Below are 27,168 nucleotides of genomic sequence, written 5' to 3' on the forward strand. Positions count from 1 at the left end.
TCTCAATTGATCCAAATAACTAGTCCAACAAATGCTTCATTTAGTGAAAAGTCTTTTTTAAAATATATATCTTTATTGATTTCAGAGAGGAAAGGAGAGGGAGAGAGAGAGAAACATGATGGCAGAGAGAATTGTTGATTGGCTGCCTCCTGCACACCCCCTACTGGGGATCAAGCCCACAACCCAGGCATGTGCCCTTGGCTGGATTCAAACCTGGGACCTTTCAGTCCACAGGCTGACACTCTATCAACTGAGCCAAACCGGCCAGGGCTAGTAAAAAGTCTTATTAGAGTAATAAGACTTCAGAGGCCATCTTAAGTTCAAACCTCACTGATGTGTGGTTTTCACACCCACAAGGATAACGTATCTCTGTCACTATCTTAAACAAAATGTGGAATGTAGGTGGGGAAATAGAGAAAGATTCACCCCCAGCTCTGCATGGGTTCTTCTTGGACTTTGTGGACACACCACCCCCAGGCGACACACACAGCTCTGGGAGAATAAATGAGAAGGCAGACCTAGACTTTCAGCCACATGCGACTGCCATCTTTTGCAGTAAGAAAGGCTGACTATGGCAACTTCAAGTTTCAATCTCATAATTTTGATCTGTCTATGAAGAGAAGAGTTATCATAGCAGGACTGAGAGTGCTATCCTTAGACATGCTTGATTTTGCTACCGTGAATCTTAGCCACAAGGGTGACCATCTGCTGAGTTCTGAGTCTTCCTAGTGATCACAGGACCTGGTGTGGTCTTGGGGGATCTCCAACACCCTAACCAATAGGTGACTCGAGAATTTGGCTGCAGAATACTGTGATGGCAATTGAAGAATGTTAGTTTAAAATCATAATATAATTCAGGGTGTTTCACCTAAAAGTTTCTACTTCATAATCCTTTTGCTTGTTTGCTTGACATTTCATTTTTCTTCTGATATAGCTGCCAGGAGTGTTGTAATATTTGAATCATAGATAGTAAATATTTTATCCACTGTTACTTGTGAAAGTTGCATTAGAACAAGGAGGACATAATGCACGCTCGTAATTCCTAATGACTTTTCCGATTATTCCACATGATGGAGAGCTTGCCCTTAGTTTAAATTCTTCATTGTTACATGTGAAGTTGCGCAGTAATGATCAAAGCTCCTGGAAGTTAGCATCAGAAAAGAAAGAAAATGTTTAATGAAATTCTAAAGTGGTTTTGACATTGTATCAGGCAAGACTTAAAATCAAATGACTGTTTTTGCAGTACATAATAGAAAGGCCTGCCCAGTCTGACTTGCAGTGCCTCGGGAATTTGAGTGATATACTCCACAGACAACAGTATCCGACTTACACTGCTTGGGGAAAAGCATGCGAGCATTATGCCTCTCCTGGAAACATCAGAAAGGCTACAAAGCAGGCATGTCAGCTCTGAGAGATGTGGAAACCCCAATCTTTTCCCAAAGCAATTTCATAGATTTGTTTTGATAATCTGTTTGTTCAAAAGGCAAAGAAATATCCATCTTTACTGAAATAAAGGAAAGCATATTTCAGAAAAACACATGTTTCATATATTTATTGGGAACTATTGGGAATCACTTCTTAAGCTGATATATTTAGCCGACAGGAGTAAATACACACACTTTAAATTCAACCACAAAGGCTTTTATCTAAAAACAAACAAAAAATAAATACAACAAACAAAAACCTTCCTTCAGCCAGATGGCAACACTACAAATAGAACAGAAAATGCTGTATTTTCCACCTGCATTAATATAAACCAGATTAAAAGGCAAGCCGTCCTGTCCCCACGGGTGATGCACTTTCCTGGAGACTTATCACCAGTCACAATGCTAGCTGCTCCACAAATGATCTCTGCCCCATAATACGAGTAAGGTTTATGACTAAGCAAAGCACAGAGCAAAGTACAGAAAAGAGGGGGAAAGCCTAACCATATTAAAAGTTTTCCAGTTACACTGAGAAATGGTAAATTACAGAGATGTAGTTAATTGTCCAAATTTCAACAGCTGGATAGGGAGTTTATCGAATTAGACCCAATTCAATTAAATACAATGTGTAATTAAAAGCAACTATTTAAATAACTTGGGAAAGAAAAATAATTAGAATTCAATTTTATTGTAATCAGCTTAAACTAACCAACTAAAAGAAGTTGTTTTTACTTTTAACAGGATAATATTTTACTTTAAAGAAAGCTAAGACTTAGTCGGTTTGGCTCAGTGGATGGAGCATCTGCCTGTGGACTGAAGGGTCCTGGGTTCGATTCTGGTCATGGGCACATGCCCGGGTTTGTGGGCTTGATCCCCAGTTGGGGACATGCAGGAGGCAGCCAATCGGTGATTCTCTCTCATCATTGATGTTTCTATCTCTCTCTCTCTCTTCCTTCCTCTCTGAAATCAATAAAAATATATTTTTTAAAAAGAAAGCTAAAATGGCTAACGCCAGTGTTTTACAAAATGACTATCATAGGCCACAAAACAGAAAAGGTAGCAAGTGCAAAATAAAATGATCAAGGTAGAAAATGGACAGTTCTTAAAGAGTCTGAATAAGCAGTGGAGTCCATTTTAAATATCAGTTTTGCAAAGAAATGTGACTGTAACTTTAATTCCGTATTAGTTGCCTGAATGAGTTTAATCTGTGAAATAAAGACACATATACACAACTGCAGAATATCAATAATTAGTCATTCCTCCTCTGCAGAAAATATAGTAAATGCTTAGCTTTAAACTTTCTTATGTAAACTCTGAAACACTAAATAGGAATGAGTGATAAATAATGAAAGGGCACATTTATTCCAATTCATTTCACGTTACCACTGAACATTTAACTTACAGGTGGTTTAAAATTATGGGCCAACCCAGTCTCACATGCTGCTCTACGCTGCAGTCATTTCTACATTTCTCCTCTCTCACTGGAACACCAGCCTCACCCTCACTCCATCTATTTAAATACAATCTCTTTTTCTTAAAAAAATGAAACAGAACACCTTGAATTGGTCGTCACAAAATAGTCATGTGGATGTAAAGTACAGCATAGGGAATATAGTCAATAATATTATATTGACAATGTACGGTGCCAGATGGATACTTTAAATATCAGGGGGAACACTTTGCAAAGTATATGATTGTCTAACCATTACGCTTATACCTGAAACCAAAACAAAATAAGATTGAATGCAAAGGGAATTGAAAAGTAAAAAGTAGCCTTAAATTTTTAGAGCAGTTTTAGGTTTACAGAAAAACTGAGCAGAAAGCATAGGGTTCCCATGTATCCCCTGTCTCCATTTGGGCACAGCCTCCCGCCCCCCCGCACTATAAACATTCTGCACAGAGTGGCACCTTTGTTTCAATCAATGAACCTACACTGACACGTTGTCAGAGTTCACTGTTGGTGTTCTAGGTTTTGACAAGGGCATAATGTCAGGCACCCCCCATTGCAGGATCAAACAGAAGCCAACCCATTTCTCCAGCACACTTCTGACTTTTACTCCACTCCAGGTCTGACACACATTGCTATGTATGATATTAAGTGGGGGGATGGGGATAGTAAAAGGCCACGGAGGACAGTGCATGAACTAGAAAGGAAAAGAACAGTGCCCATAAAACTAGACGGTGGTTAGACAATAAAAATATCTCAGATGTTGTGTCTTAGATAATGATGGCTTTTCATTCAGGGTGTTCATATGAAGGCTGGACACACAGAGGGATTCTCTACATGTTTCCAATAAAAAAAAATGCTTTTATTGATTTTTAGAGAGACAGAAACATCAACCGGCTGCCTCCTACATGCCCCCTACTGGAGATCGAGCCCATAACTGGGAATGGAACTGATGACCTCTTGGTTCATGGGTGGACACTCAACCACTCAGCCACACTGGTCAGGCCAGGTTTCTAATTTCAGCACCTCCTTCATTTGGCACATCATGAATCTTACACATTCTAATTGTTTCCAGAAGTCAGAAAGCAAAACAGGTGCTGGTTCATCACATTTAAGCAAGTCAGCATTTAATAACAGGAGGAGCAGTCAGAAGGAAAAAAGTGAATAAAACATACCAGATCAGGGTTTGAATAACATAATTTGTGATAGAAATCAGTTCCATAGTGTTTCAAACAACTTCAAAGCCAGTGGGTTTCTGTAAAGAATGTGCAGAGTTCCCAGAGCAAACCTAGTCTAGAAGAGCTCTTGATAAGTCCCGAGCCACAGTCCTTCCTTCTAACAGCTAGGACCCTAAGGCCCCATATATGACTGCTTATCAACTGCAAAGAAGGACTCAGGGGTTGGCTACAGAAGGACTAAATTAACTTCTCCATCAGCTATTCTATAAGTATCAGCATAGAAGGTAATAATGCACACTTGCGTATAAAAAGATAAAAATAAAACTTTCAATTTTGCTTAATTTTATTTTAAAAATAACATTAGATTTTTTTTATACTATAGAGAGACTATGAAGATAAAAATTTGGAAAAACTCAGAATTCCATCACCCAGATAACCTGCTTATTTTTTTATCTTAAAAAAGAAATGCCTTTCATGTGGTTAGGAAATTCAAATAGTACATAAAGTTGTAAGATAAAAAGAAAGTTTCTTCCCTCCCCCCTTTATTTCTGGAAGAAAAAAAAAAGTTTAGATGTACATATACATTTGCTTTCTGTTTATTCAAAACATCATGCTACTTACTCTTCTGTCCCTTTCTTTTCTCATTCGTTAATCCTACTTGACCTACTTTTCAAGTTCCTTCTTTAATTACACTGCATTTCATCATTTCCAGTACATGTCCACAGTAACCAGATATCCCTATCTCGCCTTCTCTGTAACTTTAAGTTCTCTGAGTCTTCATCGATGTGTGCGAGGGGACCCCGGCCTGGACTGAGTGTGGTTCACCTCCCTGTCTCCATGCCAGCACCTCATCCCTGTGTATGAATCTCTTGCAGTTGGGGCCGCTCTGCTTCTGCCAGTCTGGACTCCACTGAGAAGGCAACCTCTTCTAAGGGAAAGACTACAAAGAAACTCCAAGAGGCTTTACCTTCCTGGGGGATAAGGTAATGTGAACAAAGGCAGGAATGGGATCCGCAAGGAGCCGCAATGTTAGAACTGAATCAGAAGCTTAAAAACTAGGTTTGTTCCACGTGGATACATTTCCCACTTCCTCTCTCCGTTTTGCAAGCCAAACCTGTATCGGTTCAAGGGAGACGCTGTGGGCTGGGCTGAAGATGAATTGCTTCTCTGGCACCTTCTCTGCTTAGGAAATGGAGCAGCACAGCACAAGGGTGGAACACTTCCCGGCCACCTCTGTGACCCTTCAAAGCCAGAATCATAGGCTGCTGAGCCTGGGGGTGAGCAGAAGAGCAGAACTCTGACCACCTGGAGAAGAAGGCTGGTGCCACCCACATGGACGGACAGTGCTGACTCCCACTGAGCAGCTCTCTGCAGAGGCTGTATTGGGCCTCTCACTGCTAGGGACTTTCACGGGTATGCAGTGTGTGGTCTGAGAATCCTGTCGGAGCTATTAAATAATTAAGACTATCATCCTGGAATGCCAAGAAATGTGACTAAGCCCGGACTTTGCTATGCTCAGAGTGGCAACCAGTGACTCAGTATCGGGCCAGGAAAAGGGATTGAAGTCACAACGCATTCCTCCAATCTTCTACAGGATAAGTAAAAGCGCGATTTAAAACATGTTCTGTTCTCTCTTTTTTATTACTTTCTACTAGACATGGCATTTTATTTATTCAATTTCTTCCATTTGCCACACTCCAAATATCCCCAAATAGAGGATCTCAAATTTTGGAACCTGTCAAATATCTAAATGTAGCAACAAGCGAAAACAAAACAAACAAAAGGAAAGGATCCCAGTCTGAAAACAAGAGAGCAGGTTTACAGAGCCCTGCCAACTCTCAAAAGCACAAAGACGACAGTGTGGCAGGCGTCACACCCTGGCACACAGTATCGGGCCAGACGGAAAGGCTCTCTGCAAAAGGACAGAGCACTAATGGCTATTCGGTTTGCAGACTGCAACTTAGATGCTCATTTTCCAATACGTATATTTACTTGAAGTAGGCTACGTCCATTTCAAACAGGAGAATACAACTACAAAGTCTAAATCTGCCTAAACGATAGCTCCTTCAGGGTCCACATAGAGCGAAGCTACACCTGAGCTGATAATCTGACTCCTTTCTTCTAAGTGCTTCTGGAATGCATTTAACATGACCATTTCTCACTTGACAACCTCCACTTGAGAGTTGGTAGCTATTGTAGTTAGAAAAGCCAGAAAGAGGGTGAGGGAGACTGAGAAGGCAAACTTGTATAGACAGCTCCTCCCAGAAGAAGGGGGAAAAGTCAACAATTACCAAGAGGAGGTGGGAGGAACACAGATGGTAGTCAGACTGCTGCCCTTCCATCCCAGGGAGCACTGGACTGATCCCTGGCCTGGCCTGTCTCCCCACCCTGTTCTTTATCCAAGAACCTGCTCCTAGACAACCAGCTCTATTTTCAAAACCCCCATAAAGTCATTGTCAGACAGAACAATATTTAAAGAACTGTCTGGGTTTTCTAATGAAATGTACATGGATCTCACTGTAATCTTCGAGGGTCCCCTCAAACCTGCCACCTTTCCTGGACACACTAGAGAAGTATTTGAATAACATAGCAATATGGTTCTTTTTTCTTCTTTTTGATTCTTTATTATTGCAATATGGTTTCTTTTAGTTGACAAATGAAACCCAAGCCCATGACTTCTCCAAACTTTTTTGTTATTCTACTTCCTTTGACCGGAAATCAAACCCGCAACCTTGATGTATTGGGACGATGCTCTAACCAACTGAGCTACCTGCCAGGGCTTCTACCTCCTTGGTTTTATAGCAGTGAAAAACCTAAGAAAGTTTTCACAAGAGAGTCTACTCTCTGTGAATAGTGAGGCAGGGAGAGGCTGTGATACTGAGCTTGATCTCCATGTAGATGGAGGAAGGAGAAAAATTATAGTTCGGTGAGGACGAGGTAGGAAGAAGGAATTAGGAGAGAGAGAATCAGCTTTCGAAATGGAATATGATCAATTTGAGGATACAGAACAGTACTATCAGGATAGGTGTTTAAAAACTGCCGAATGAATAATTCTGAACATTTTATTTTTTAGAGATTCCATAACAACATCTATAATAATAAAAGCGTAATATGCTAATTAAACCAGACGTCCTTCTGGACGACCTTCTAAACAAAGCTGGGGTGCAAGAGAACCCTGGGTCCCAGGTGCCTGCCAGCAGCTAGAGCAGCGGTTCTCAACCTGTGGGGTCGATACCTCTTTGGGGGTCGAACGACCCTTTCACAGGGGTCACCTAAGACCATCGGAAAACACACATATAATTACATATTGTTTTTGTGATTAATCACTATGCTTTAATTATGTTCAATTTGTAACATTGAAATTAGGGGTCACCACAACATGAGGAACTGTATTAAAGGGTTGCGGCGTTAGGAAGGTTGAGAACCACTGAGCTAGAGGGAAGCCCAGGTCCCAGGTGCCAGAGGGAAGCTGGTGCTGGCAGCAGGGGGAAGGAAGGCCTACTCTTGCATCAATTTCATGCATCGGGCCACTAGTTACTACATAACAGGTTAAATGGGCTTTTTGTGGGTTATCAATTGCACATGTAATATTCTTATGATGTGAATATGTGTTTCATCTTTTAAACATCCAACTTATAAGTGATCTTCTGGAAAACAACCCATATATCATTGAAAATTTCCATTTCTTTAAAACACTACAATAGTCTGGTAAATATGTATAAGGTGAGGGTCACAGGTAGACATTAGAGATAGTTGAGAATGGAAGTTCATTTAATAAATAAGTATAATTAGACATTTAGACTTAAAAAATATCTTGTCTTAGAAACAGTTATTCATATGTTCCCCAAATTAGTACCTCTGGATATGCAATTTAATTTTCTTTAGGCAAGATTTTCTGGCAGGCAAGCTGATCTCAACTTTGCAAACAAATATTCAGTAACGAAAGTATGGTAACCACTGATGCATGACAAAACTTGATTTTTCTTATGTCTAAAAGATGACCTTTTTCATATCTAAAAACACTGGACAAGGATTTAGTCCACCTCAAAGCAGAAATGGGGAAGATGAAAGGGATGGCTGGCACTTATCTCATTAGTGAGAGTTGTATTTCACAAGGAAACATTGACCTTCTCTTTCTATAACTCATACCAAATTGATTTTAGAACATCTTAAGTCATAAAAAAAATCACATTAAAGTAGTACATGGACACTGCTCTTCAGAATGATAAAATTAATGTGTGACCACGTAAAAATTGTGGTCTTTGCATTGAATAACCAGTTATATATAATTTTTGCTGTATTAACATCTATGCCCTATAATACATGAGCCTCAAATATATGAGCATTAGTGGCATGAAAGTATAACTCCATCCACTATATAGAGAGATAGAACTAAATGCAAATGACATCATTATGTTTCATCTTCATCATCAAGGTTGCTTTTCTTTTCTTTTGTTGTTGCTGTTAATCCTCACTGAGGATATTTTTTCCACTGATTTTTAGGAGGGAGGGGGAAGAGGGAGAGAGAAAGAAACTTGGATATGAGAGACTCACATGGATTGGTTGCCTCCCGCCAACTGGGGCTGGGGATCAAATCTGCAACCCAGGTATATGCCCTTGACTGGGAATCAAACCCAATGACCCTTGGATGTATAGGCCAACATCTAATCACTGAGCCATGCTGGCCAGGGCAAGGCTGATTTTTAAATCCTGCACCTGCACTTGTACTATGCTGGGCTATAGTACCAGGTGGGTTAAGCAGATTAAACAGGTGAATATCTGAGACCCCCTGGATACCTGACATTTTACTTGCTATCTGTCAGAGTAATAGCTCTATAAGAAAGAAAAATATTTTGCAGTGACATAGATTGTTGTCAGAAACACCTGCTTACGGTAGAAATAATACAGAAGGTACATTCTATTGTCTTCAGCTTCAGCAAAGAACTGCCTCGTTGCCCCTCTCCTTCCTCCCTCCACTGACTGACTGCAAAGCTGTCGGGTCCGTGTTGGAGGTGCTGCTGCTTCCGATCAGAGTGAGACTTGCATGATGAGAACATAATTAGCCCCCTTGGGCTCTTTGGTAATTGAACTGGATAAGGTCTGGAGTCACTCTCAAGAGGCCTGTATGTGTTTCAGCTTCAAACAGCCCATTTACAAATGGCTGCGCATCTCAGCACTCACCCAGTGCAGACAGAGGGGGAAGTTCCTTCCAACCTCCATGCCAGAGCCCTTGGTCCACTTCACAGAGGTGCCCAGAGGCCAGCAGCTGTGTTCCTAAGAATTTAGTTAGCTGATATATCACCATGTGGTGCAATTCTTCCCATGGAGTCCTGCCAGCACCATCTCTGTGAGCACGTCCCTAAAACTCGCTGCTTCTTACAGCAATCAAACGTGCTGGGCTATAAAAATACCGATATTGATCTGACTTACAGAAGTTTGAGGTCATTTAGCTAAGACTGCATAAAAGAAGGACAGCTTCATCTAAATTTTTATAGATACAGACAGAATTCATAGCGCCTTCAGAGAGGTCTACAAAACATCCGCTGACAATACAGGTTAGTTTCCTTTGATCTGGTAATTATTCTAAACCAGCTTTAAACGCTTGTTCGTTCTCATTTCACAGTGAAAAAAACCTAAGCCCTTCTATAAAACCCAACTTTAACAAAAGTTCAGGCTGAATTATAAAAGCTAGAAAAACAATCCTAATACTATAAAATGTTTAAAATGTTAATTATAGCCGAGGCCGGTTTTGCTCAGTGGATAGAGCGTTGGCCTGCGGACTGAAAGGTCCCAGGTTCGATTCCGGTCAAGGGCATGTACCTGGGTTGCGGGCACATCCCCAGTAGGAGATGTGCAAGAGGCAGCTGATCGATGTTTCTCTCTCATCGATGTTTCTAAATCTCTCTCTCTCTCCCTTCCTCTCTGTAAAAAATCAATAAAATATATTAAAAAAAAATAATAAAAAATAAATAAATAAAATGTTAATTATAAATCTTTAGGCAGGCAGGAGGTGCAGGGTTCAGAGGAGAGGGGCGTGGGGGTGGGACACAGCAAAAAAAAATTATAAATCTTTATATTTTGGTTTTAGATTATTATAAACTTTCTTAGATTATTTAAAACCATGCTTCACATTCTAAATTGTTAAGTCCAATTTAGTATATACTACTTCTACTCATTCAATTCCTGTTCAGCAGGCTTTGAGTCTCCTCTCTCTAGTATCAGATTAACTCAATAACAAAGGAGAAGACATAACTCTACAACACCAAAAAACCCACTCAGAACCGACACTGTAAAATGGGAGAAACACAGACTGCTCATTATAAAATCCAAGCTTTAGGAAGGAAATGAGACAGCAGAGCCACTGTATAGGAAAACATATAACATTAGTAACAAAAGCATTTAAATTGTGAGAGCCATTTATCAAGCCCCATCTAATATATATAACAAGCACTATGCTAGAGACTTTATATACATCACATCTAATTTCTATGGTCACCTTGCAAAATAGGCAATTAGCACCCCCATGTTCACTGAAAACATAGAGACAGAGAATAAGAAGTGATCAGAACAGGGTATCTGGTTTGATTCCAGAATGTGTGGTTTCCATTCACGGTGCTGATCTTGGAAAAAAACGGTTAGACAAACTCACCTGCTGGACAACCTGGAGAATAACTGAGACCTGGTCCAGGGGCCCAAGGGCAGACCAGTGGCTTTTTTCTTTTGTTTGTTTGTTTTTTATCTGATGAAAGAAAGCAACTATTGGTCTTGGGCTTCTGATGACCTCTTTTGACCCTTGAGAACATCTGTGTCTGCCCTGTGAAAGGTCAACCATGCATGTCCAAACGCACCTAAAGTCACAGCAGTTGTACTGTTTCACAGTATTTCATAATACTAGTAAATACGTAATAGAGCCACTAGTAGTTTTAAAGAGAAATTGAGAGGTCTCCAAGACTACCGAAATAGAAGCAGGACCTTCAGTGAAATTAGAGAAAATCCACTTGGGATGGAAACTGTGTCTTTCTCTTTTTCTTACATCTCCCCCTCCCAGCTTAATTAAAAGGCATAAAATGGAGAGAACAATAAGCAATTCTCATAGTAATCTGATAGTAAATACAAGATAAATGTTTCAAGCACTTTCTCTGCCAAAATTCAGGCAATAGAGCACAGTTGATAAGTGCAGCTCAGTCTTAAACTGTACTAAATTGTATTTCATCAAAGCCAGACATTAATTTTATGTTCAATGGCACTGTTGATAAGTTAATACCTAAAATTGTACAGCAGTTCCTCAAATACCATTCCTTTGTTATAACACTGATAAAATGCCCTAGGAACTAAGTCTCATTTATATCAATTAAATTATGGTAAAATTTGTTTCCTTATATGTCAGTTGCAGAACCTATTGATGATGTAACTGAGGTCTTAACCTGCAGGATGCATAAAATCTTCTCCATGCCCCCAGAAGCCTCAGGCCTGTGCTCTTATATTCTAGAAATAAAAGTAACGTGAGTCCATGACCACGCCTCCTTTTAATCTCCTTTCAAAATAAAATACAACTCTTTCAGGCTCTATATTTCACTTCCTTCTAAGTTTACTGCACTATCATAAGAAGTTGATTTTTTTCTAGCACAGAATTAAGCTAGGGTTATATTAATAGCTGAGTGGACGTAAGTGACTTTTTTTTTTTTTTTAAACAGTGTAGGCCTGGAAAAATAGAAATCTTGGCAAGACAAGTAATACAATGGCAAGTGTGAGTCAGGGGCCAATGTACAGACATAAATAGGGACTAGCTGGCTTAGCAGTCAGCTTCACACCTGGCCTCGCTCTGGCTAGGAAGGGTCATCTTGGACCGATGGCCAGTCTAATATTGTCCGATTCAGTTTGGCCTTAGTTTATTATAATGAGTGGTTGGTCTGGCTGAGCAGGTTAGCTTGGCTGGCTAGAGCAGGAGCCTGAAGGCCAAAGCATGATCTCTTTGCTGCCTTGGCAGTGCGTGGTCACGGACAAGTACAATGAATAATGGGTGAGAGGTGTGAACTGGGTGGTTATATATATATAATTACTCAGCAAAATATTTAATGAGCAGGCACGATTCCGGGCATAGCACCACAAAGATACTGTGCTGAGGTTAAAGTCGCCCAAGGGAGGCAGACACAGAAATAGGTAAAAGATAATGTGGTAACTACTGTGATGGAGGTATGGACAAGGTCCTATGGAAGCATAGAGAACAGTAAGGGAGACTTCCTGGAGCAGGAGACACCTGAGCTGACCTTGAAGAGGGAGTAGACATGGGCGGGGAGAGGGCTGTGTGTGGCACTCTGGCCAAGGAGAAGGCATGATAACCAAAAACAGAAAGGAATTTATCATCACAGGAAAAAGGGCAGAGATATGCATCAACCTTCCATCATGCCAACTAGAAAACCTCACAACTACTTTTTATAAGTGAAAGATTGCACGTTCTCTTTATATCCTTAAAAATACTTTGCTAAAAGATAAAATTTTTCTCTCATTTGTTGCAAGGAGGAAACAACAAATAGGTCACTGCTGTTTTAAGTAGTTACAAGCTCCAAACTATGGAGTGAATCTTCCTCATTTTTTTTGCAATGGAATTTTTCAATCAAAATAAATCTTTTAAAATGTGACACTTAAAACAGTTCTTGTAGAACAAGCTTTCAAAGCACTTTTGTTTAAAGCAGTAAGTAGTTCTCATATGAGGATTTGTATGAAAAGTACCTATGGGCCTTTAAAACAGATGGCCGGGTCCCACCCCTACCTGCTGAACTGCAATCCTGAGGCATAACGCTTAACTGTGTATTTTTAAATAGCTCCCTAGAGAAGTATGATGTACGTTCCTGGTTTAGAACCAATGGATTACAGTGTTTAAAATGGGACCTGTCTACCACAGGCTTAAGTGATTTTCATTCCCTGGCAAAAAAGGCAAGTCTGGATTTCTTGGGATAATAATTTAAGAGTTGGTGGGCTTCAGCCTTCCCCTAGCGCAGCAGCCTTCAAACTGGGGTAAGCATGCTTCTAAGAGTATCTTGTACTCTTCTCATACAAGGATTTTAACTTTGCTCCTGCTTTGGACTCCCTTGACAAAGGTTAGGCTGGATGCCCTGTCAGGATAGTACTTTTAAACAGTGTAGGCCTGGAAAAATAGAAATCTTGATAAGACAAGTAATACAACGGCAAGTTTGAGAGTCAGGGGCTAGCTAATGTATTAAAATTGCATAGTGTATTAAATTACACAAAAGGGCATAAATTAAAATACACAGCATTTAAAAAATACAACCATACTTAAATTATATTTACAAGGTTATCAAGATGTTAAGATGTGTATACTTTGAAAATAGATGTGCTTATTTATTAACCCGTTAAATAACAAAATCTAGGGACATGCCCAATAACTGCCATGGTTTCAAAGCAGTGATCAGTTTAAACTGCCTTCTGAGAGACGTGAAACAATGGCAATGTGATAGGAAAATATCTGACTTCTAGTGATGCAAATGCTACTCTAGATTTGTTGTTCACATTCACATGAAAGGAAATGTTCAATTTCCAGGAGAGGTTACTGGAAATAAAGATGCAATTGTTTTCCACATTCACAAACTCTGAGTTAAGAACCCTTGTGAAAGGAATACATGTACATGGAGGGTTTTAAGGGAATCAATTTCCAGATTCTTTCCTAAAACCCTTTCTACCTCGCTTTTCATATTCCCCTTCTCCTACCATGATGAGAACAGCACACCACTTACGCATCCTGAGTGCTCTGAGGTTGGTGGTTCAGGGTGTAAAACCTCTGAAGTGCCCTGAGTGGTGAGAAAAGGCTCTGCTCCTGCGGAGGGTTCCCTTGAGAGCAGGCAAGAAATACTCTGGGAGCAGAGCCTTGCTTTATGCAAGCGAAGGGGATCAGGCTCTGCCTCCCCAAAATGCCACACTTTGGCACAATGATTATTTTGAGCTGAAGGCAAATGAGCAGGGCATAAATTTCCCTTTGTGAAAGAGACACATTTCCATTTGTAAAGGTGTTCTTCTTTCCCATAGCAGGAAGAGGAGAATGACTCACCACCAGAGACAACCTGAGTCTGCATTGTAAACCTTATTAAATAGCACTTACCCACCATTAGTTTCTCTCATATATTTGCCTTCCCACAATTTACCTATCTCAGGTGCCCAAACACCTTTTCTTTTGTCTAGTCACTTCTCCACAATTTATCACACTTTGTTAAAATCTATACTAATAAAAGAGTAATATGCTAATTAGACCAGGAGACCTTCTGGACGTCCTTTCGGACAAAGCCATGGTGGCGGGGCAGAGGCAGAGGCGGTTAGGGGAGATCAGGCTGGCAGGGGAGGGAAGTTGGGGGCAAGCAGGCCGGCGGGAGGGGCAGTTGGGGGCGAGTAGGCCGGTGGGAGGTGGGGGGCAGTTGGGGGCAATCAGTCTTACAGGGGTGGGCAGTTAGGAGTGATAAGGCCGGAAGGAAGGGGTAGTTGGGGTTGACCAGGCCGGCAGGCAGGTGAGTGGTCAGGAGCCAGCGGTCCCGAATTGTGAGAGGGATGTCCGACTGCTGGCAGTTGGATATCCCTCGAGGGGTCCCAGATTGGAGAGGGTGCAGGCTGGGCTGAGGGACACCCCCCCTCCCCCCCCACATGAATTTCATGCACCGGGCCACTAGTGCTATGTAAGACCCTGGGTTTAACAGCCTCTTTGGGTTTTCACTTCTTTTCTCTGAGGACACCCATGCATGTAAATATTAATATCAATAAAAAAAATATGCCTTTTCTCCTGCAACTCTTTCTTTTGAAAGTTTGCTTGCAGGACCCAGTTGTATATCTAAGAGGGTACAGGAAAAGTTTTTCTACCCCTACACAAATAAAAAGGTTTGCTTTGCCTGTCTGTCTATATTAATGCATCATTGCCATAGAATACAGATTAACATACTGGTTTTCATTAAAAATAAAATCAGTCTTTTTTTGTTCACAAAGTCACAAGTATGATATGGCTGTCTGTTAAATGACTGATTAGCTTTTGGGGGTAAATGAAATAAATGAGTTAAATCTGTAGTTTCAAGGTTTTGATAAAAAACGTATTTAAAGCATACATATACTATACAATTTTCTTCTAAAATTATATCCTTCAAAATGACAAACTATTTTAAACTGAAAAACTTGTATTTCAATTTCTAAGTGTAAAGGGGTACATGGTTTTAAAATTTCTTCTAGTATTCATGCAATTAAAAATATTTGAAGGCTGACCAATGTTTCTTAAGAGTATGGCCCACAAGCCTCCTTCATCAGAAACACCTGGGTATTTGTTAAAAATGCAGATTTGTATGCCCCTCCTCAGACCCACAGTATTTGAATCTGTAGGGTAGGGCCTGGGAATCTTCACCTTTAGCAAGCATCATTGTTGAATCAGATGTACACCAAAGTTGAGAGCCACTGTACTTAATGCTACTTTATACTCTTTATTGCCTTGTGGTGAAATTTTCCAGAAACAATATAATAAAGTTTGAATCACTTTTTGGACTCGTTTATCCTTTGACTTTCTGGACAGGCATTTGTTATAAGCTAAATTATACAAACTCAACACAGGCTACTGATACCTATTCAAAATTTATATGGCAGAGTCAGTGTCAGTGGGAACCATCTCTTTATGCATCACTTAATAATTTTCAGCAATATAGAATAGTGATATTTTCTTTAATATGTTCTTCATTTTATTTTTAAAAATATATATGTATTGATTTTAGAGAGGAAGAAGGAGAGAGAGGTGGAAACATCAATGATGAGAGAGAATCATTGATCAGCTGCCTCCTGCATGCCTTACACTCGGGACCAAGCCCACAACCCGGGAATGTGCCCTGACCAGGAACAAACTGTGACCTCCTGATTCATAGGCCGATGCTCACCCACTGAGCCACACCGGCTGGGCTTTAATATGTCCTTTAAAAATTTGATGCCATTTTTGGATAAGCTGTAAATAGGTCCAACAAAAAAAAAGGAAAGTAGGCATTCCCTTTTATACAGGCATGACCCTATCATATGTCTTAAAAATAGACTTAAACAACGAACGTGCTATTTATTATTGTCAGAAAGGTGGGTTAAAGCTCAAGGTATTTGGCATTCCATGGGTGATTTTTAAGATTTCTAAAAATTTCCTCGGCCAAAATAATATTAATCATGCTACTTGGAGCTTCAATTTTTAGACTTTAATGAAAAAACATTCAGCAAACGACCTATTTTAAAATTACTCTTGAAGAAGTTTGGCCCTGCCCTCTGTTACTCTCTAGAGGCAAGATGTGCTGACTGATTAAGCATACATCTTTGTTAGGTTTCTCAGTTTTCATGCGATTCCACTATTAATTGTCAACATAGAGTGTATGCCAGAAATGAACCACAGAGTAGAAGATCTTGTACTCACTATTATTCAATAGTTAGCGCATGCTCAGTTTCAAGAAACTATATTTATACAGTTGACTAATTCTCGTGGGTGTGTATTCTAAAATCTAACGCTGCATTAAGTCAAACTAACAGCTGTGTAATGAGCCATATTGTCTTCTGTAAAACCTCCTTTTAAGGTCAGTCCCAACTTTAGCATATTAGATACACACATTCTAGAAAATTAATCTGTATTGTATGCACTGGATGCTCAACCTGTTTTTAATATTTTAATACTTATTTCTACACTAAATAATAGCCATGGCTAAAAAAGAACACACAAAACCTTAAGCACTTATACCAAAATCAGCATATTTTAAACTAAAATGCATACTCTCACATGTATACCCCACAAACAAATTTTTAAAAAAATTTAAACTAAATATTTCTGTTTCTTTTCTTAGAATGTCTCTTTCCTTTTTCCAATACAGCAGAAATAGGATATAAAGAGATTTGTTTTAATATTATTTCAACTAAGGCATATACTTTATGTTTTTAAACTGTAATTACTTAAGACAAAATAAAGCCTCAAAGTTTGGCTGAATAAGCATCCTTGTTTTAAAAAAAATACTTATATACTTGGTGCTTTAAGAAAATTGAGAAAAATACTGTTCTTTTCATTCAATTTATCCTGAAAGTTATCACTCAAAACTTTTTAAAGCAATAACCTTCACAATATAAAAGGGAAGGGAAAAAAAAAAAAACAAGGAAGTCCAAGCAATTAGAAATAAACTATTTCAAGACTTCTGAAAGAATGTGCAGATTCTGGGACTTATATAACCATGCTCTGGGATCTGTGGTGATGGGGTTCAAGGCAGGCCACCCCAAAATATTCTACTTTGGCGTATTGATTATTTTGAAGTAGTTACTCATGAAACAGCGGGTGCAAGGACACTCTGAGCCTCCTTCGTCTGCCTGAAGCAGGAAATAAATCTCATGGGAAAGGTACCCTCCCTGCTCCAGGGAGTGGAGAGGTGCCCTTATCACCAGAGAGAGAAAATTCAAGGCTGAGAAGGCCGTGCAAACAAACTCTGTTTAGTTTCTTCACAATTAGTACCGGAGCCTACTTTTCTTTGCCTTGTCAGTTCTTTATAAATTTGTTTCTTTGTCTAAAAGGTATACAAACAGCCTGCTCCAGCAATTCCTTCGATCCCAGACCTTTGTAGGCACAAAATTAAATTTGTCTTTTTTTCTCCTGTTCATCTGTCTTGTGTCAATTCAATTATTAGACCAGCTACAAAAACCTAGGAGGGAAAAAAGAAAAGTTTTCCTCCCCTACACTGAGAAACATACATGCGCTTCGCTGCAATAAGGTCCACTTGACAACACTGTTATTTAAACCTTTGTATGTGTGATGAGAGTCAATCCTTTTACAAGGCTGTGATGGTTAAAGAACAATGAATTCTCATCAAGCATTCCCATTCTACAAAACGGAGTTATAGCAATGTCTGAGAGATCCAAGATACAGAAGGAAAAGTAGTAAAACGATCCTTTCAATCAGTTGTTGAGAAAGAAAGACACAACTATTCACATTTTATTACTTTTAAAGAGGCTTCATGACTAAAAGAATCCTTCTCGCCTTGGCCTGGTGGCTCAGTTAAAGCACCCTCTCGTTAACCAAAAGGTTGTGGGTTCGATTCCAGGTCAGAGCACATACCTAGGTTGTGGGTCTGATACCCATGCGGGAGTTAACCGATACATGTTTCTCTCTCACTTTATGCTTCTCTCTCTCTCCCCTTCTCTGTCTCTCTCTCAAAATCAATAAAAAAAAACATATTCTTGGGTGAGGATTAAAAAAATTAATGAAACAATCCTTTTCCATCCATCCTTTCCAACTGCTCACTGTACTGAGTGCTTATGCCCAACGTGCTAGGCCCTAGGGATACAATGGTGGTGGGAGCAGGCATCAGCCTGCCCACATGGGACTTAAGGCTACAGGTCATAGGCATCCACCAAATGACCACACTGATGAAGGTTACATCATAAACTGGGATAAGAACTCTGAAAGGAAAGAACAGTTCTATGGCGACTATGTAACAAAGGAGCCTGAATAAATGCTATTTAAAATCAGTGGGGCTTCCGATTAGCCTTTGGTTCTTCCCACCAACACAATTCAGGATACAACTCTAGGAATAAAAACAGTACAACTAAAACAACTTAGAACCCAATATTTATTTCCAAGGAGATTTCTTCATTTAATTTGTTTTTAAATAACAATTTTACCCCTACCACGTCATAAATGCAGATTTTTTAATGGAATGTAATTCCCACCATGGGATACTGTACCTATCCTACTAAAATATTAAGATTTTAATACTTCAGTGTAAAATCAGTATCTTAATTAAATTCTTATTTTCAAGAGAGGCTTTTTTGGGATATACAACATTTTCTCCCCCAAAGTGGCTAAATTTTCTCGGAAGAGGAGAGCTAAGTAGCACAAATCAATATCCCATTTTTTGAAGGTTACTACAAAACCAGCAAGCAGCTGCAAATGCATGAAGGCAAAAACCTTTCTATTTTTCTCCTGGGTATAATTTCAAATCATTCTGATGACAGCTATTGGCTGCAAGACCTGTGTACAACATTCAGCAAATTTCAACCAAGCTTAATAATTAATGAACATCCTATGTCATTAATTTATAATAAATCAAAGCTACTTTAGAGTTTTCAAATGCACTGCTTAAGATTCTTCCCAAATGTAAACTAGCTGATGGTGACAGCCCTAAAATTCCTTGATTTGAATGTGTTATAATACACCTTCTGAAAATCCAGCCAGTGTTCAAGGAGGGAGTTAAGGGTTCTAGAAGCGGGCAGGCTACCGAATTACTTTCCGGAATTAGTGAGAGCTCTTCCTGCAACTAGATAGATGTGGAAATAAAGAGACTTCCTTCCCAAAAAAGGAGAAAAGTTATTTTATTATTATGATTATTTTAGCCATCAGGATTCTCACCTCTTTCCTACAATATAAATTCTGGTGAATTAATTTGTGTGTGTGTGTGTGTTTTATTCTTTATGTCAATGGTTCTCAACCTTCTGGCCCTTTAAATACAGTTCCTCATGTTGTGACCCAACCATAAAATTATTTTCATTGCTACTTCATAACTGTAATGTTGTTACTGTTTTGAATTGTAATGTAAATATCTGATATGCAGGATGGTCTTAGGTGACCCCTGTGAAAGGGTCGTTCAACTGCCAAAGGGGTCTCGACCCACAGGTTGAGAACTGCTGCTTTATGTCCATATGGAGCATTTGATAAAAACAATTTTTTTTTTTTAATCCTCACCCAAGGATATTTTTGCATTGATTTTTTTAAAGAGAGAGTTGAGGGGAGGGAGAGGGGAAGACAGAGAGAGAGAGAGAGAGAGCGAGATGGATGTGAGAGAGACACATCAATTGTTTGCCTCCTGCACACACCCCGACCAGGGCGAAGGATGGAGCCTGCAACCGAGGTATGTGCCCTTAACAGGGAATCGAATCCAAGACCCTTCAGTCTTTGGGCCAATGCTCTAATCACTGAACAACCGGCCAGGGCTGGTCAAAAATTTTGACTGCATTTGGTAAAATAATGAACTTTAAAATAAAATAAGGCAACTGAGTGAAAAAACAGCTTCAGAACATTCAGCCTAAATAATTTATTATTACTACTTATGCCAACAAAGACAGATAACGTAATTTTAACTGTAACTAGTGACAGAGAGAAACCTTATTACATTAACCCTTAGCTTCCATTAGTTATCTCTCTGTAGTTCCTAGTACCTCCCCACAATTTGTTGTTCCCTGAAGCCCTAATCCCTGTTTCCTTTGTTAAAATTCACTTTTTTTCTGTGAACTCCTGGGCACATAGAAATGAATAAAAAATGTGTGCCTTTTCTCTTGTTCATCTGTCCTTTGTTAATTTAATTCACAGGTTGCCAGGCACTTAACCAAAGAGAGTGAAGGAAAAGTTTTTTCTCCCCAACAACTACTTATAACTGTAAAAAAGCAACAATAGTCAGTGAGGGGAAATTCTTCTATGGATTATTACCTAATTAGTAAAAATAAAAGTACTAAAATAAAAGTAGGCTGTACCATGAATAACTGCTCATAATATAACAATAAAAATTATTAGATTTTAAATATACGAATTGATACTGAAAGGGAATACACAAAAATTGCTAAAGGTACATTAGGATGACAAGATTATGGTGATTTTCCTTTCCTGTTTTCGCCAAACTTTCTAGAATGCTTTGTTACACATTGAGAATTTCAGATATTAAAAAAAAAACAACTAAGAAGCATGCTTACAAAAAGATGATTGAAAAATAAAGTTATTTTGTCACTAGAAATGGGTCTATCTCCCTAATTCTTCACCAAAAAACATTTACATATCACAAAAAACGAAAGGAAACAAGTCTAGCCTGCTGTTTTTCATTTCAAAGATTGTCTGAGTTCTTCGAGGTAGAAAGGGTCTTCCGTCCCATCCCCACCTCTAATCAAGCAAATTTACCATTTCCTGGGCGGTGACTTGTAGAACCTGGCCTCATCCAGCATCATGAACCACAGGGCTCATCCCTTGCTGTGAGGGAGCTGACTTAACACATACCACAGCAAAGCGAAGTCCAAGATTTATCACAGAATTAAAAAATATGTATTAACTGCTCTAAACGTACAGCACAATGAATAGCTCCTGAAGAACACAGCTCTTCTCTAGACCTCATAAAAACACATCATTTCCATTTCACGCATTCTAAGGCTGGTGCACCTCTTAGGTTCCCATGACAGAATTTCTTTCTTTATGTTTTTTTGTTAATCCTCACCCGAAGATATTTTTTCCATTGATTTTTAGAGAGAATGGAAAGGAGGGGGGAAGGGGGAGAGGGAGAGGCAGAGAGAGAAACACTGATGTGAGAGAGACATATTGACTGGTTGCCTCCCCCATGTGCCCTGACAGGGGCCGGGGATCCAATGTGCAACCCAGGTACATGTCCTTGACTGGGAATCAAACCCATGACCCTTCGATGTGCGGACCAACGCTCTAACCACTGAGCGCACAGGTCAGGGCACAAGGTTTCTTCAATCAACTTAGTTGCTATTGGTTACAGCCGGTATGAAGTCTACGAAAAGTCTAAAACACTATACAAAATTGACACACCTGCCTGGCCGGTGTTGCTCAGTGGTTGAGCATCGACCTATGAACCAGGAAGTCATGGTTCAATTCCTGGTCTGGGCACATGCCTGGGTTGTGAGCTAGATTCCCAGTGTGGGGCATGCCTGAGCAGATGATCAATGATTCTCTCTCATCACTGATGTTTTTTCTGTCTTTCCCTCTCTCTTCCTCTCTGAAATCAATAAAAATATATTTTAAGAAAACAACAGAAAAAGAACTCTGACACAACAGAGAGTTACCTTAAAGGCCCCATCTTATTCCTAACACAAACTGTACACCTTTAAGGATATTTAAGAAAATACATAAATATTTAAGAATATACTTAAGAATGTTTTACAAATATGCCAAACTCCATATATTTGATAACTAAGAGAACTCTCACATTTGTATAGATATACTCATGTATATAAACAGCTTTCATTTAGTTCTTCATGTTTTCACCTAATCTGAATCCAACTAAAATTCCTGAATGACACACTGTGACCATGATTATTGACTAGTATTAATAGTCCTGAATTATAAAAGCATCATACTTAAATGCTTCCATATTTAAATTATGTATTTTGATGATCAGAAATACAAAATTCAAATCAAGAAGTCTTAAAAAAAATGTTAAACTTTGACTCAGTACTTTTGTAACTCTTGTGTTACAAAAAACCATGAAAACTCGGCGTTGTTAATCTTAGATCAAGCAAGTGGAAAGCTTAAATATTAACTTTTACCTTCTTGGTTCTCCATCACATGTTACTTGCTGTTTAGGCAGTGTTATTTCATTCTGTCTGTGATAAGAAACCAAGAAAAATTTGTATAATATAACAGATTATGATCCAGAAATGGATTATGGCACTTAAATAGAATAGGTCTTATAGAATAGTGCCTTCTAATTAAGAATGATTCTCATGTATTAAAAACTTAACCTATCTTTTGAAACTGGCCTATTGTTCAATTGTAAGTTATCTATTCATGTCACCTTGAGGTTCTGATAAGAAAAACAAAGTATAATGTCAAGATAGCATACCAACGCTTGCAAATTTTGGTTCAGACAATATTCAGCAGACATTGTGAATGACTCAGTGAAATGCTACGAAAGAGGACTGGTGGCTTTCAATGTGTGATTTGCATCTTAAGTGATAAGTGGTAAATCTTGGAAATTGAAATTAACATCTTTAGATTTGTGACAAGGTGTTACTACCTTAACACCCTTCTTATTGATTGAAGTTTGCCTCTGTTCATTTTATTTCTAGAACATATCCAGCAGATTTTTATCTCTGAACCTGAGCAACTCTGGCTGGACAGCGTAGAAGATTTACTCGCAACACACATTTCCTAGAAAGAGAATTTTTTACTTCTGTCCTTGATATGCCCCTGCCAGTGCTCTTTCCTTATGAATATGTGTATCTACACTAATAAAAGAGAAACATGGTAATTGGCGTACGACCGCTACCCTTCCCATTGGCTAATCAGCGTATCCTTATGCAAATTAACTGTCAGCCAAGATGGCGGCCAGCAGCCAGGCAGCTGGAAGCTAACAGGAGGCTTGCTTGCTGTGGACTCCAACGTTCCCGCCGGCCTCTGAGCTTCAGTTGGAAACATAGTAACATTTACAGAATATAAACAAAACTCCAGAAAGCTCCTGTCAGTCAGCCGGGATCTCAGAGCTGGAGTCGCAACATTGTTTCAAATACAGAAAACAAAGGCCAGAAACCTGCTTTCAGCCGAGCCTCAGAGAGAAAGCCGGCTCTCAGCTCCAGTGACAGCCATAGAAGGTAAATAAATGCCAGAATAAAAAAAAAAGAAAAAAAGGAGAGGTTTGGAGCTTCAGTTGCCCACCAGCCTGAAAACAGCCCTCAGCCCCTCACCCAGACTGGCCAGGCACCCCAGTGGGGACCCCCACCCTGAAGCAACAAGATGGCGGCTAATTTGCATACTGAAGGCAGGCGGCAGCAGGCAAGGCTGTCTGCGGTCTGGGACCCGGATCTGTGACCCTGCCGGGCGGGATCAGCGGAGCCTCGAGGCTTCCCGGCACCGGGATCAGCGTGACGGGGGCAGCGCCCAAACGCCCTGATTGCCCTGCGGCTGTGTGTGTGACAGGGGGCAGCGCCCCAACCCCCTGATCAGCCCTGCAGCTCTGTGGGTGATAGAGGGCGGCGCCCCAACCCCCTGATCAGCCCTGCGGCTCTGTGTGTGACAGTGGCGGCGCCCCAACCCGCCCACGGGCCCTGCTCTATGTGAGACGGGGTAGAGCCATACCTCCCCATCGGCCCTGCCCTGAGTGTGACAGGGTGTGGCGCCTCAACTACCCCCCCCCCCCCCACGGGCCCTGCTCTGTGTGTGACAGGGGGCAGTGCCCCAGCTCCCCTACTGGCCCTACTCTGTGCATGACAGGGGGGAGCTCCTCAACCCCCTGATTGACCCTGCTCTGTGTGTGACAGGGGGCAGCTCCCCAACCCCCTGATCAGCCCTGCTCTGTGCATGACAGGGGGGAGCTCCCCAAACCCCTGATGGGCCCTGCTCTGTGTGTGACAGAGTACGGAGCCCCAACCCCCCTGATGGTCCCTGCTCTGTGTGTGACAGGGGGCAGCGCCCCAACCCCCTGATCGGCCCTGCTCTGTGCATGGCAGGGGGCAGCGCCCCCAACCCCTGATCGGCCCTGCTCTGTGCATGGCAGGGGGTGGCGCCGCAACTTCCCTATCGACCCTGCCTTGAGTGTGACAGAGGGCGGTGCCCCAACCCCCCAATCGGCCCTACCCTGAGCGTGACTAGGGGTGGCATCACAACCTCCCCATCCGCCCTGCTCTGTTCATGACAGGGGGCGGCGCCCCAACTCCCCAATCGGCCCTGCTCTGAGCCCGACCAGGAGCTGCACCTAGGGGTGACAGGGGGCGGCGCCCCAACTCCCCAATCGGCCCTGCTCTGAGCCCGACCAGGGGCCTGCCCTCTGCCACCCGGGAGCAGGCCTAAGCCAGCAGGTCATTATCTCCTGAGGGGTCCCAGACTGCGAGAGGGCACAGGATGGGCTGAGGGACCCCCTCTGCCCCCCGAGTGCACAAATTTTTGTGCACCGGGCCTCTAGTTTTGTTATAAAGGAGGAAGTTATTCCATTTAACCTAAGATCCTTTGAGCTCTCAGGAGGTTTAGGCAAGTGAATGACGGTACTGAAAAGTTCAATTTCATTGATGCTTATTTCAAAGATCACCCAATCTAAATATCATCAGGCTCAGAAAAGTAAAAGTTATGGAACATCAGAGAAGCATTTTCTCTGAATAAATTTCTACCAGATTTTTATACAGAGTAAAGTGGCCAATTAATATATTTTTAGAAGTTTGGTCCTATATCATTTAAAAGGCAAATCATATACCGAATGATATGTATAGAGAATTAATAACCACAACCATGATGGTCATTTACTGAACATCTATTATGTTCCAGACTGTACCAGATGTGCTAAACACTGTCTCATTCATGTAGTCTTCACAGTGAGCCTGCATGGTAAGCAATATCCTCCCCACTGCACGGAGATGAAAGCCAAGGCTTGAAAAAGTTAAGCAATTTGTCTAAGGTTAATGTCTAAATTGTGAATAAAATTCACATTGATTTGATGTTAAAACCTAGTATCTTAACCACCATGCTACAGTATTTTCTAAAAAAATTTTTTTCTAAACATGGCATTACAAATGTCAGTAGTCTTTTTACTGTTTTGGTTTCTGCCCCCACCCCACCCCACCCTCCGTTAATGATATTTTGACAAATATAAAATGTATTTAAAGTCATAGAGCTTTTAAATGATCATTTAAGGAAAGAACTTGCATTATTTTTTTAGTTTCGAGTAAGACTATAATTTGCTGTATGGGTTAAAAGTCACTTTCTTGGTTATAAACTCACTTGGCCGTCTTTTTTTGTTTTGTTTTGGTTTTTGTTTAATCATTTGAGCATCTTCACTTGAGTTGGCAGGTATGACTATTGTCATTTTATAGGGGAGGGATGGAGTTCAGAGAGGTTGAAGGATTTGCTTGTGGTCACACAGTATTTGAGCTGCGTGTGGAAATCTGCTTTTTGACTCTAAAACATTCTTGATAAAGGTATAAATTCTACGTAAGTTTGAGAATCATGAGTGTTTTGTGGGTGATTTAACAAAACGTGTAGCTTCTAGAAAAATATGCCAACATAAAATTCCCGGTGAAGAAGCTTGGGTTTGCCTGGCTGTGTGGTTTTCTCTGAGGGTGTGGAAAGGGCTGCCCCTTCTGAGCAGAGTTCTGACCTCGCCCGGGGCTCGGAGGAGGCCTGGGACCAGGCATTTCACCACAGATGATGTTTTCTAGAGTCCTTCATGTAATTCCTTCTCACCAAGGAAATCCACTTTTTGGTTTTCTGTTCTGCTAGGCACATGGTTAATCATCTGTCACAGGAAAGAGAAACATTTCCTGCTGACTTTTTCCTTTATTTTTTTCCAAAAGTTGAAACAAATCATTAGTGCTTTGTCAACCATTAAAAAAAAAATCATCATGTTCTACTGCAGTAAGACCCTTGGTTTTTACATAAAACCATATTCTTGTTTCTGTTATTTTGTGTGTTTTATAAAGAGAGTAGGTGTGGCTTTGTTGCCCTACTGAAGACTAGATACTGATTCATGAATGTGACAGATCGATGAGGTGCCTATTGGTTGCCAGGCACTATAGTAGGCGCTTGGGACGCAGCAGTGAACAAAACAGCCAAGATTCCTTGGCCGCATCAAGTGGACATTCTAGTGTGAGGAGACAGACGATGAACACTATTGCTTCAGCTAGTGATAACTGCTAAGGTGAGAATAGGCCAAATAAGGATAGAAAGCAGTTCTTCTGGGGCGTTGGAGACGGGGGTGGGGGGGTGGGGGGGGGTGGTGGGTGGTGGTGCAGGGGGAGAGGTTACTCTTAAATCTTATTACAATTACTCCAGAGCAGCTTGATGATGAAAACAGGGTCTGCCCTGCAGCTGTATGGACTTTCCTGAATGATCAAGGGGTGCCATGCGAAGTGTATAGAGCACAGCTCCCCCTTCCTCTCCACCCCCAAAAGTCATGTTTTCACATTGAAATTTTAATTTATGGAAACAATAAGCCTCTATGTTTCCTACTTTTCCAAGGTCTACTATATGTCAAACTAAAAGATGGACACTGGACAAGTAAGCCATAATCCAGCATCTTAGAAAAATTTGTTATTTTTAAACCACGTATCTAAGATTTTTTGATTAATTATCTGGATTTATAAAAATATTTCCCCTCTATTTAAAATTTATCTATTGGACATTTACCCAATTTTCTTACTGTGTAACCCATATTTTAATCAACTCAAGCAATCTTATTTTAGTACATTTAAATAAGTCATTATGAACCCAGAGCTTATTATGCATCAACGGTCTTCTGCTAATACTTGAATACTGTATGTAAATATGCTTTCTGTATAGAAAGATATGTTTCCATAAAACAGACTCATTAAGTACAAAATGAATTTGAGAGTGACTTAACTGAACAAATACACATAATAACACCTGGAAAACCAG

At 40.4% G+C, this 27,168-nt stretch overlaps 1 protein-coding gene across 8 annotated transcripts in view; it reads right to left on the reverse strand.

Moving 5' to 3' along the window:
• Window positions 1-27,168, reverse strand: part of MAP7 (microtubule associated protein 7) — a 138,335-nt gene that overhangs the window by 60,055 nt on the left and 51,112 nt on the right. Inside the window, exon 1 of one of the 8 annotated variants that reach the window (XM_070417759.1) lies at window positions 22,356-22,373. The exons of the other annotated variants lie outside the window; for them this stretch is intronic. Within the exon in view, the coding sequence (XP_070273860.1) occupies window positions 22,356-22,371 (16 nt within the window). The 5' untranslated portion in view covers window positions 22,372-22,373. Of the gene's footprint in view, window positions 1-22,355; window positions 22,374-27,168 lie in introns of those variants that run through there. 8 annotated transcript variants of the gene reach the window in all.

This window comes from Myotis yumanensis, unplaced genomic scaffold, assembly GCF_028538775.1.
Source record: "Myotis yumanensis isolate MYYU_CA2020_CCGP unplaced genomic scaffold, mMyoYum1.0.hap1 SCAF_6, whole genome shotgun sequence".
Lineage (NCBI taxonomy): Eukaryota > Metazoa > Chordata > Mammalia > Chiroptera > Vespertilionidae > Myotis > Myotis yumanensis.